Source organism: Garra rufa, chromosome 20 (genome assembly GCF_049309525.1).
Source record: "Garra rufa chromosome 20, GarRuf1.0, whole genome shotgun sequence".
Taxonomy (NCBI): Eukaryota; Metazoa; Chordata; class Actinopteri; order Cypriniformes; family Cyprinidae; genus Garra; species Garra rufa.
The window spans coordinates 9,253,946-9,267,128 of NC_133380.1; the positions used below are offsets into that span (position 1 = coordinate 9,253,946).

Below are 13,183 nucleotides of genomic sequence, written 5' to 3' on the forward strand. Positions count from 1 at the left end.
ATTCTGCAAGGTGTATGTAAACTTTTGACTTCAGCTATATGTTGTTTAGTGTTTTAAAAGAAATGACAAGACTGTCTCAACAGATTTAACTCAGTTATTATATTAATTCTTCCAAGATCAAATTTTGGTTGTTGACAACTGTCTAATTTATTTCTCCAATTTTGTCTCCAAATGATGGGAAAGCTGTACTATCCAAATCAAAATGTGCATATAAAATATGCAACCTCTATAATACAGAATCGAGAATTCCTCCCATTTCCATTAAAGGGATACTTCACCCGAAAATTAAAGTATTGTCATTAATTACTCACCCTCAGGTCGTTCTAAACCCGTAAGACCTTCATTCATCTTCAGAACACAAATTAGGATATTTTTGATGAAATCTGAGAGCTTTCTGACCCTGCATAGACAGCAACGCAACTACTTTATTGAACAATTTCTTCTCTTCTGTGTCAGTCTTCAACGCACGTTCATGTTCAGTGGCATTGCTGTCTATGCAAGGCCAGAAAGCGCTCAGATATCATCAAAAATATCTTAATTTGTTTTGAAGATACAGGTTTGGAACGACATAAGGATGAGTAATTAATGACAGAATTTTCATTTTTGGATGAACTATCCCTTTAACGCATGTTCTTTTAGCTCATATTAGCTTGTATTTGTGCGACTGCTTTATGTTCTGTACTGGATGTTTCTTATTTTTAGTCATGTAAAGCTGTGGTTTGGAGTCCTGTTTTTAGTGATTATTATTATTTTTTCTTGTTTTATATTTTTAGTCTGATTCCAGGCTGCAATCTCATCTCTGTGGACTACAGTAAAACAGCCTGTGGTGTTTTGTTTCACCACAGAAGCGCTCTGAAAACAAACCTGCATTAGGACTGAGAGAGTTAGAGAGAGAACAATATTATAATAAACAAGATTTTAGAGCCCAAATGTGGTGGTGGTGCTAATGAAAATGACCTGTTTTGTTTTAATACAAATTTCTCTTGATTTATGCAGGCTATTTTTGGAGAGAACATTTCATAAGTTTACATTGGCAGCGTAGGGATTATTAAGTTCATCCATCTGCAGAATTTTAACTACAGTGTTTATTTGCAGCTGCACAATCTTTATTATGTCTCTTCGTCTCTTTTTCAGTATAACTTCAATGACCTGAGTGGCTCTGTGTCTCTGGCCTGGGTTGGAGACGGCACAGGGGTGAGTTGAATTTAACTAATTATCTGACATAAGAATACAGTACCATAGCAAAAATATCGGTAACACTTTACAATAAGGTTCATTAGTTAACATTAGTTAACCACATTAGTTAATGCTAATTAATAATGAACTGCACTTATACAGCATGTATTAATCTTTGTTAATGTTAATTTCAACATTTACTAATACATTATTAAAATCTTGTTAACATTAGTTAATGCAGTGTGAACTAACATTAACAAACAATGAACAACTGTATTTCCGTTAACTAACGTTAATGAAGATTAGTAAATACAGTAAATAATGTAATGTTCATGGTTAGTTCATGTTAGTTAATACATTAACTAATGTTTAACTAATGAACCTTATTGTAAAGTGTTACCAAAATATCTAATTTTAAATGCATCACGTTTGAGCTGAGAATTATATATTCGCCACCAATGCCACTCAACTGAACAAAATGCAAATTTTGCTGTTTATTGCTGCTGAAAATGGTCAATTATTGTCATGTTTTGGCCTGTACTAATCGGTCAGATCGGAAAAAAACAATTGGAGTACTATAGACTGCCAAAAGTTATAACAAATCAAGGAGAAGAGAGCAAAAAAACGTCCGAGAAACAAAAGGTGTTTGTGGTTGGCCAAACTGAACCAGGATTTCCAGGGCAAAAATCTTGATAACATTTGTGTTTGTTCTTATAATTTCCGGTCAGGTAGGTGAAATATTAGGCTTATATCTTAATTAATACTGCTTTTACGTATTTTACCACCTGTTAACTTTAGTTTGTCAAAATATTGAGCCCTTTCCTACATACTAACCCAGCTAACAAGAACGTTACCTATTGGTTAGCCAGGAAGGTTTTCTTTACGTAAATAGAACGTTCCCTTTTAGGTTAAGGTTCTAGGAACCTACTGGCAACGTTCCCGGAACGTTCTCTTTAGGTTAGGGGAACATTCCGGGAACGTAAGAAAGAAAGAAATAAACCCAGTGTTTATAATATGATTTTCAGACTCTTAACCTTGTCTTATTTTTAGCTATAAAATTAAAATTATATTACCATTATAATGCGATTTGACCACTTGATGTCTACACTTTATTAAAAGCTTATTTCGGACATAAAATTCTGCAAAAAATAGTTTGTTTATGATAAAATAATTGTGTATATACATTTCAGCATTAGAATAATCAGAATAATCTGCAAAGTTTTAATTAGTTTACATGATTATGACTACTAAAAATAACCAGCAGGGAACTTTCTGGTAACATTTCTCTACGTTATAAAAATATAACTTCAAAATAACCTGCAGGGAACGTTCTGGGAAGGTTCTTTTTAGGTTACAAAATTAAACCTAAAAATAACCTGCAGGGAACGTTCTGGGAATGTTTTTTGTAGGTTATAAAAATTAAACCTAAAAATAACCTGCAGGGAATGTTCTGGGAACGTTCTCTGTAGGTTTAAAAAAATAAATCTAAAAATAACCTGCAGGGAACGTTCTGGGAACGTTCTATGTAGGGTATAAAAATAAAACCTAAAAAAAATAACCTGCAAGGGACCTTTCTGGGAAGGTTCTTTTTAGGTTGTAAAATTAAACCAAAAAATAACCTGCAGGTTCTGGGAACATTCTTTATAGGTTATTAAAAAGAGAACCTACAGGGAACGTTCTCATTTGGTTCCCAAATAAATAACCAAATGGGAACGTTAGGGGAACGTTCTGTGTTTGCTGGGAGTACTTCTCTACATGATTTAGCAGCTTCCACACATTTTTTTCCATGGTTTAGACAGCTTAAATTAGCAGAACAATGTATTCATTCAATGTATTCAGAACAATGTATTCAGTTTAATTTAGCCCTAATTTGATTTAGCCTCATAAATACTTCCTTGTTTCATTACTGAATGAATCAGTGTTTTTTAACCAATCTTTTCAATGACAAATAAAAAAATCACTTGTTGCCACCTAGTGGCGAAACGATGTAATCAACATCAGCAAACGTTGTTTGAACCGCCATATTGAAGCGAAATTTACTTCCAGAAGACGATTTGGTCCATTTTGATCGCTGTCGGTGTTTATATCCGAACTATAAACTTTCATCCCACTACTTCTGTGATAATATGAATGACTGTAAGACAGAAATAATAATATGTGGTTGAAAAAACGTTTGTGAAGCTGTTTTAATGTACTAATGAATACGTTGTTTTGCTAATTTATGCTGTCTAAACCATGGAAAAACATATGGAAGCTGCTAAATCATATAGAGAAAGACTCAATAAGCAGGAAAAGGCACAATATTTTGCCAAACTAAAGTTAATATTTGGTAAAGTTACGTACAAGCTGTATTAATTAAGATATTAGCCTAATATTTCACACATACCTGACTGGAAATGATAAGAACAAACACAAATGTTGTCAAGATTCTTGCCCTGGAAATCCTGGTTCGGTTTGGCCAACCACAAACGCCTTTTGTTCCTCACAGCTTTTTGCACTCTTCTCCCTGATTTGTTATAACTTTTGTCAGTCTATAGTACTCAATGTTTTTCCAGATCTGACCGATTAGTACAATCCAAAACATGACAATGAATGACCATTTATAGCAGCAAAAATTAGCAAAAAATTTGAGTTTTGTTAGATTCAGTGGCACTGTTTACGTTCAGTGCCACCAATATGGCCGATTGATGGCGCGTCGTGCAAATATTTGAACACAAGGGGAAAAAAGTAATAAAATAAGTAGAAATTCCTCACTACTTTAGGATTTGAGCCTCAGTCCTTCCACTAAGTTACTTCCACTATGTTTACTAACCAGTAACTGATCAACAAAATGTTTATTTATAAGTTCAATCCAAGTCTTTTAGCTACTGAACTGTCCTGTGGTCGCTCCGTGATCTGACTCACAGAAATGTGGCCCCTACAATCACACGTCAATGCGAAACAGGAACAAGTGAATTACAGCTCCAGAGGCTGAAAGACTCTTCAGAGGCTAGCCTGACAAGACCTCAAACCGTCATTTAGCGCCAACAACACTAGAGGCTGAATCCGTCTCTTATAGAACTGAACCAAAGTGCAGCTGTAAAACATGTACAAGCTGTAATTACTCCTCCAGCCTAGGCTTCACCCAACAACAACAACACTGCAATACATTTCTGTTAACTCTGTGCAAATGCTTTCAAAGAGCGGCGTCTTTTGAGACACCTTTTCTATTTTTGAGGTGTCATATTTAGCACCCTTTTGGCAATTACTTATTGCGCCTCTAACGCATATTGTTCTGTTTTACTAGCTTTAGGGATGTAAAAAAAAAAAAAAAGGACTTCCCAGAACAAATCAAAATGGGTACTATTTATGTTTTAAGGACAAGAAATGGAGCATAATGAAGGGCTCATTTCTGTGTTTTAAATAATTTAAATTTAGACAGCATATGACTAGACAAAAATCTGTATAGTGCAGGATGAGTTATTAATATTTTTGGTACATTTTTCTATCAATCTATATTGTTATTGTTGTTTATTTTATTTCATTTTATTATTTTATTTTTATTTTTAAATTTATTTCCATGCACTTCTTTATTTTCATCCTTTTTTCATTAATATTTTTGGTCAGTTGTTTTATTTATTTTTATTTCCATGCAATTCTTTATTTTTTATCCTTTTTTTTATTTCATTTTTTGTTTCAATAATATTTTTGATTAATTCTTTTTCAGAAGAGAAAAGCTACTTACTGTTAGTAAAAAACATAAAACAGCTATCTATCTATTTTATTTTATTTTATTTTTAAATGTATTTCCATGCAGTTCTTTATTTTCATCCATTTTTTATTTCATTTTTTTCATTAATAATTTTGTTTTATTTTTTATTTCCATGCAATTCTTTATTTTTTATCCTTTTTTATTATTTCATTTATTCCCATTAATATTTGTAATAATTTAATCATTTTTCCCAGAAGTATTTATTTATTTTATAAATGTAAAACAGCTATCCGTGTTATTTTATTTTATTATTTTATTTTATTTCCATGCAATTCTTTATTTTCATCCTTTTTTTATTATTCCAATTTTTTTACATTTATTATTTTTGGTCAGTTTGTCCCAGAAGAATAATGCTGAAAGAATTTTATTTTATTTTATTTTATTTTATTTTATTTTATTTTATTTTATTTTATTTTATTTTATTTTATTTTATTTTATTTTATTTTATTTTTTATAAACATAAAACAGCTATCTATGTTATTTTATTTTGTTATTTAAATTTATTTTTTTTGAAAGCCACAGACATTTACTATAATGCTTTTGCTGAGTCATTTAATGCACACTATTCATCAAAAATGTTTGTTTTAAATTTTCATTTAAATATAATAATTTGGTCTGCCTCTGAAACAACTTTCATTTTCAGCTGAGGACTATTGATGAATGATTTATTGATTTATTTTTGTGGAAATCTGTCACATTATGGAAGCAGAATGAATTGCAAATACAATTTCGCTTTGACTTTAAAAGATAGAGACAGGAGTTAAATGAGAACAACTCACCATCCAATCACAATCCTCTCTGCAAACAGGAAGCGCCTGAACTTGAGTGATAGCTGGATAAAGTAAGTGTGAAGGGTGAGACTATGGCTGTGCTCAAGTCTAGGCATGTGTCCCGCAGTATCTCGGCCGAGCCAGAGTTTAAATCTCTGTGAATGCTTCACTGCACCGCGAGTTTCTGAATGGCTCTGAGTTATTCACATGCACATGCTATAATATTCACTGTGTCCCTTTTCTGTGCAGGTTCTGCTGGTGCTGACCACATTCCAGGTTCCTCTTTTTATCATGCGGTTTGGTCAGTCCAGACTGTACAGAAGGTAAGAATGTCTTTTAGGACTTGGGCTAAAAGGATTTAGAAGTTTTTAAAGATGCAGTTCAACTTCCAGTACTGTGTTTGCCCAGTTTAAATGTTGGTACCCATTTGATTGATTTTCAACTGTATCACATGATCCATAACTCCCTCTTATCTCTTCTGGGTCAGTGAAGACTATGGAAAGACATTCCAGGACATCACCGACCTTATTAACAACACCTTCATACAGACAGAGTTTGGCATCGCAATTGGTCCCGAAAATTCAGGGAAGGTGAAGATTTACTTCTCTCATCTTCTCTGTAATAATGAACTGTTCTGAAAGGAATTTTCCAGTTTATTTTGAATGTAATGAAAGTGCCTGTGGTGTGCTGTGAAATATTAATGTGTGTACAAGCAAACAACAAGTTCGTACAGGTGGAAAAGTAGTCCTACCTCAAAAGGATGAGCTTTAGTAACAAACATACACTGCCATTCAAAGTTCATTTGTTTGAGAAATTAATACTCTTATTGAGCAAAAGTAACAGTAAAGACGTCTTTTCTGCTCACCAAGCCTGCATTTATTTAATCCAAAGTACAGCAAAAAACATAAATTTTGAGATATTTTTACTATTTGAAATAACTGTTTTCTATTTGAATATATTTTAAAATGTAATTTATTCCTGTGATTTCAAAGGTGAATTTTTAGCATCATTACTCCAGTCACATGATTCTTCAGAAATCATTCTAATATTCTGATTTGCTGCTCAAAACATTTATTATTATTATTATAATTGTTGAAAACAGCTGAGTAGAATTTAAGTTCAGAAAAACAGCGTTTATCTGAAATAGAAATATTTTGTAACACTATTAATGTCTTTATAATGACTTTTAAAGCATCAGTTTAAAGCATTCTTGATAAGTAAAAGTATGAATTTCTATCACCCCCCCAAAAAAATATACTGACTCCAAGCTTTCGAATAGTATTCATCAAAGAATCCTGAAAAAAATGTGCTCAACCATTTTAAATATTGATAATATTAAAAATAGAAAATGTTTCTTGAATAGCAAATGAGCATATTGGAATGATTTCTGAAGGATCATGTGACACTCAAGAGTGGAGTAAGGATGGTGAAAATTTTGCTTTTTTAATCACAGAAATAAGTTATATTTCAAAATATATTCAAATAGAAAGCAGTTATTTTAAATGATAAAAATATTTCGCAATATTGCTGTTTTGCTGTATTTTAGATCAAATAACTGCAGGCTTGGTGAGCAGAAGAGAATTTTTTAAAAACATTAAAAAGCTTACTGCTATTTTTCCCATGAAAATTAAGCAGTACAACTGTTTTCAATATTGATAATAAAACTAAATGTTTCTTGAGGAGCAAATGAGCATATTGGAATGATTTCTGAAGGGTCACGTGACACGGAGGACAGAGTACTGATTAAAAAAAGTTCTTTAGAATAGTAAAATTTTTACAGTATTACTGTATTTGTATTAAAATCTCACCATTCCCAAACTTTAAAAAAGTGGTGTAATTTGTAACATAAAAATGCTTTAACAAAATACAAGTTTCATGTTTCTACATTTAAATGCTTCTCTTTCCATTTATAAGTGTTTTAACCAAGTTTTCTGCACTTAATTTACTGATCTCTCCTGCAGGTGATCCTCACAGGTGATCTAACTGAGGGAAGAGTCACCAAAATTTTCCGTTCGGTTGATTTCGGCAAGACCTTTGTGACCTCTGAGCTTCCCTTCCATCCGTTAATGCAGATCACATACAACCCCAGAGACAGCAACATACTCATGGTCTACAGCATCAATGTAAGACCTCTGATTAGACATTTCCATACCATTTTGTGCAAAAGAACATGTGCTAACATGGTTTTCTTATGTTTTCAGTATGACTTATGGCTGTCTGAAGACTTCGGGGCCAATTGGAGAAAGATCCATGAGACTGTTTGTCTTGTGAAATGGTATGGCCATAAAAATCCATAAATGAATTAGAGTTCTGGGCAAAGTGGGCCAATTTTACAGCTAATTCTGGTCCATTTTGACCATCTGATCGACCAGTTTGCTTTTTATTTGGCATAAAGTGATAGCTAAATGTACAATTTGATATAACTCTGGGTGCTAACAAGATTTAGGAAATAAGAAATAGGATTTTGCCTCCCACTTCATGAAAAGCTGTAAATCAGGAGCATGCATATTTGAAAAGATCTTGATATTTTTATGTGCGATATGCAAGAAGTCCTCATCCGAGAAGTCATTTTTGTTCTTCATTGTAATTGGTCGCTGTGTGTCCAAGTGGTTTCAGATTTAAATCTTTGTTCTGGATTTGAATTTCATCGCTGCCTAGAGCTAATTTAGATTTAAGTATTTTAATAACAGGTCATTTCTGTTGACCATCAAATGAAGCACAATCTACTGCAATTGCATGCTTGTAATGAACATTAGCTTGAGGTTACAGTTCTTACATGAGAACATATTTCATTCTGTTTGTTTATCTAAATATCAATTTAGAGCTTTTTCATGGAACATATGGTTTTTGAAATGGCCATGAAGAGACCCATGTCGTTCCAAACCAGAATTATTTACTTTGTTCACTGAAAAACCAAATCCCTTAGGCAGAATGTTTGAGGTTTTGTTTTTCATGCAACATGTGTGGCTCCAAAAAAGAATGAAAAAGCACAATTAAATGCACTATAAAGCAATTTTCAGTTATTTCTTTGAGTTTTACAATCCTAACACTCATAAATATAATCTTTATCACATTTGATTTTTATACACTGTAGAAACTGAGGCCTTTGGTTAGTTCTGAAGTATCCATTCTTTATAAGAGTATCATTAACTGAGACAGCTTTTTGTTTGCAGTGGTGATTTCAACATGGATGGATGGAAATTTCTCATTGTGTCTGTTTGAATGTCATTTCAGGGGAATTGATGACACTATTTTCTTAACCACAAACCCCAATGGATCCTGCAGTGAGTGGCTTTATCTTAGTACAACTTTCAGGATCATTTAAACAAAATTGGAAATTGATCTTGGCAATATTTCATTCATCACATTTTTGAATTTCTGTCTTTTTCAGGTGACCGGGGAACACTTGAATTGAGAAAATCTTTAGACTATGGCAAAACATTCAAAACCATAGGAGGCAGGATTTATTCCTTCGGCCTGGGTGGGCGCTTTGTTTTTGCCTCAGTCATGACCGACTCGGTGAGCTCTCACATAAGTTTGGATGTAGTTTGAATAACTCTGTTTCATTTTTTAATAAAACACAAATGTTTTCTGTTTTTAAGATTTATTACACTTTTAGAATAAAAATATCCTGATAATTTACTCACCCCCATGTCATCTTTCTTTCTTCAGTCGAAAAGAAAATCAAGGTTTTTGAGGAAAACATTCCAGGATTTTTCTCCATATAGTGGACTTCAATGGTGGCCAACAGGTTGAAGATTCAAATTGCAGTTTCAATGCAGCTTTAAAGGACTCTACACAATCACAGTCGAGGAATAAGGATCTAATTTGATGAAACGATTATACATTTTCTAAAAAAAAAAAAAAAAAACACGCATAATGTAGTCACATTGCAAAGGTCACGTGTGATGTAGGCAGAAGTACCGACCCAGTGACAAAGCAAATGTGCAAAGAAAGTCAAATGCTCATTACAAAAAAAGGTAAAACAACAATGTCAGACGATGTTGAAGTTGGAGGAGAAATTGAGATGTTTGAGAGTATTTTAGCCCTACCCTTTTTGAACTGAAACGCATTGCAGAACATGTGCAAGACGAGCATTTGTGGATAAAAGTATACAAATTTGACTTTTTTTTAGAAAATGACCAATCGTTTTACTAGACAAGACAGCTGGGATTGTGTAGAGCATTTTGAAGCTGCATTGAAACAGCAGTTTGGACCTTCAACCCATTGATCCCCGTTGAAGTCCGCTATATGGAGAAAAATCCTGGAATGTTTTCCTCAAAAACCTTAATTTCTCTTTAAATAAAGATAGAAAGACATGAACATCTTGGATGACATGGGGGTGAGTAAATGATAAGTAAGTTTTTTCTTGAAGTGAACTAATCCTTTAATATATTTTGAAAAATATATTAAAAACTGCCTAAATAAAGTTGTCTATGTACTCAGTATATAGCCAGACATCTTAGTAGGTTTTTGACTAGAGCTGTAATGTGTCGTGTGAGGTTTAAATCATATGCAGATGTCAGAAACAGTTCTTTTTTTTTTTTTTTTCAGGGTTCCACACGCATGATTCATGTCTCAGTAGATCAGGGGGAGACGTGGGATATGGCTCAACTCCCCATTGTTGGACATGAGCAGTTCTACTCCATTCTAGCCGCAAACAGTGATATGGTCTTCATGCACGTAGACGAACCTGGAGGTGGAGTGATTGTTTTTTGTTCAGCAAAATAAATCTCCATTATGTGACCCTGGACCACAAAACCAGTCTTAAGTAATACGGGTATATTTGTAGCAGTAGCCAAAAATACATTGTATGGGTCAAAAATATCGATTTTTCTTTCAGGCCAAATATCATTAGGATATTAAATAAAGATCATGTTCCATGAAGACATTTTGTATCAAAACTTAATTTTTGATTAATAATATGCATTGCTAAGAACTTAATTTGGACAACTTTAAAGGTGATTTTCTCAGTATTTCGATTTTTTTTCCCCACCCTCGGATTCTAGATTTTCAAATAGTTGTACATCAATGGAAAGCTTATTTATTCAGCTTTCAAATGATGTATAAATCTCAGTTTCAAAAAAATGGCCCTTATGACTGATTTGGTGGTCCAGGGTCACATATATAAAATAATAACATTTCATTCATATTCAGATATGTATCAGATCAGTTTGGATCGGTGTTATTTTAGTAATATTTGAATACTTTTTATAGTACTTTCTAGTGATATTTTGAATTAGCTTTTATATTTATATTTTTAGTTTGCTCTTTAATTTTAGTTCACCTTTAATACATTTTTTATATGCTTTTGTTATTTTTATTGGTTTAGTTTTTAGATTTCTAATTAGCTTTCATTTATTTATTTTTGAATTTTAGTAATTTTAGTACTTGGCCTTATTTTACTACAGTTAATTAAGGCAACATTAAGGTTTTCTAATATTTATACTTTATTTCAGTTAATGAGAACAGTTTTAATAGTTGTAGTTTTTGGTAACATTAACAGCACTGGATTGGATTTTATGTATGTTTTAAAATAAAATTTAAAAAACATGAAAAGAAGCTCATTAATACATTTAATTTTCTACATTGAGCTTATTATTTCATATATTCCAGCCAGTGTTATATGAATGTATGATTTGTAACCTTAGTGTCAGAATCTAGGTGCTAACGATTGATTTTACTCAATCAGACTCCGGTATTGGTACAATATATGTGTCGGATGACCGAGGCATAGTGTTTTCCAAGTCTCTGGAACGCCATTTGTACACCACTACAGGCGGAGACACTGACTTCACCAACATCACTTCTCTGAGAGGTGTATATATGACCAGTGTGCTCGCCGTGGGTAAGGCTGTGACTGTACTTATAACAACACATTTTGGGAAGAATGTACAGTATATAAATCTCATATCCACTGTTGTGTATCTTTCCTCTCCAGATGGCTCTGTCCAGACAGTGATTACATTTAATCAAGGTGGAGAGTGGCGACCACTGCTGAAACCCTGGAACGGAGTTTGCGACTCCACAACCGAGCACCCAGACAAGGTGAGAGCCTACAGAAATGATACAACCATAATCTGAACTTTATTTTATTTTAGACATACAGTGGTAGCCAAAATTATTAGAACACTAGTATTTTCACCAGCTAAAAATATTGTAAGTCAGTTATTTCTATCTTTTCCTGTAGTGTGTCAGTAGGAAATATGATTTCACATCTTCAAACATTCATTTTGACAATAATTGTAATAATCCAGTGAGGTTTTTGTTTGCGCAAGGAGTCTGACAACAGCTAGAGATCTGATCCCATCATAATCCAGTCTGTCAAGAATGACATGAAAAACAGAACAAACTGAGACAGACTAAATCCAGAAGAACTGTGGCAACATCTCTAAGATGCTTTAAGAGACCCATCTGCAAAGCTACCTGAAAAACTGTGCAAGTGCACCTAGGGAAAAAACTGCTTTAAAGGATGGTCACACCAAATGTTGATTTAATTTAATTAATAGAAGTTAATTGATGAAGAAAATCTATTTATGACATTATTTTTGACAGCATTCTCATTTTACAGCATTTTTACCCAAGTGCTTTAAACTTTTAACAGTAATATAGCTTTGCAGGTAGGTTTTTTGAAATATCTTTTAGACATTGCCACAGTTGTTCTGGATTAAGTCTGTCTCAGTTTGTTCTGTTTCTTCATGTCATTCCAGACAAACTAGATGATGATGAGTCAGATCTCTAGCTGTTGTCAGACTCCTTGTGCAAACAAAAATCTCACTAGATTATTACAATTAATGGCAAAATGAATGTTTGGAAATGTAAACTGATATTTCCTACTGACACACTACAGCAAAGGATAAAAATAACTGACTTAAAACCATTTTAGCTGGTGAAAATACTAGTGTTCTAATAATTTGGCAACCACTGTAGATCATGTGCTGTAGTAGAGCCAGTAATCAAAAGATTTCTGGTTTGTTCCCCTTATTAAAAACAACTAGTAAGAAATCATGATTGTGTCCTTGGGCTGGACAGTTGCAAGTCCCCAAAATAAAATCCACCAACCTTGGTTGTGTGCCCATAAATACAGACTGCCTCTGTTAACTTGTTTGGAGGACTGTTATGTTTATTGTGTGTAAACATTAAGAACAGCACAAAACAGGCAGACATTTGGTCTCTTTGACCCAGTGTTGTTTTCGTCAACGATGACGATGACGAAATCATTTCGTTGACGCCACTTTTTTCATGACGATAACGAGACGATGACGAGATAAAAATGGCTCGTTGATGGCTAAAACATGACGAGACGTGTGTGAGTTTTCGTTGACGAGACGAGAATAGACGAAAATGTTTGTGGGTGGTCCGTCAGATGTTTAAAATGCATGACATTTCCGCTTATTGTGCATGCCAATCAAAACCTAAAACGTATCTGCCGCTATGGCAAGCCGTTTTAGCATTAAATACTCTTTGCTATACTAGTATGGCAAGC

At 33.3% G+C, this 13,183-nt stretch overlaps 1 protein-coding gene across 1 annotated transcript in view; it reads left to right on the forward strand.

Annotated features, from left to right (window-relative positions):
* sort1a (sortilin 1a) overlaps positions 1-13,183 on the forward strand; it is a 34,953-nt gene that overhangs the window by 12,610 nt on the left and 9,160 nt on the right. Inside the window, exons 2-11 of the mRNA XM_073825968.1 lie at positions 1,135-1,194; positions 5,947-6,020; positions 6,185-6,287; positions 7,659-7,820; positions 7,899-7,972; positions 8,932-8,981; positions 9,089-9,216; positions 10,252-10,396; positions 11,390-11,545; positions 11,639-11,745. Coding sequence (XP_073682069.1) covers positions 1,135-1,194; positions 5,947-6,020; positions 6,185-6,287; positions 7,659-7,820; positions 7,899-7,972; positions 8,932-8,981; positions 9,089-9,216; positions 10,252-10,396; positions 11,390-11,545; positions 11,639-11,745 — 1,059 coding nt within the window. The remainder of the gene's footprint in view (positions 1-1,134; positions 1,195-5,946; positions 6,021-6,184; positions 6,288-7,658; positions 7,821-7,898; positions 7,973-8,931; positions 8,982-9,088; positions 9,217-10,251; positions 10,397-11,389; positions 11,546-11,638; positions 11,746-13,183) is intronic.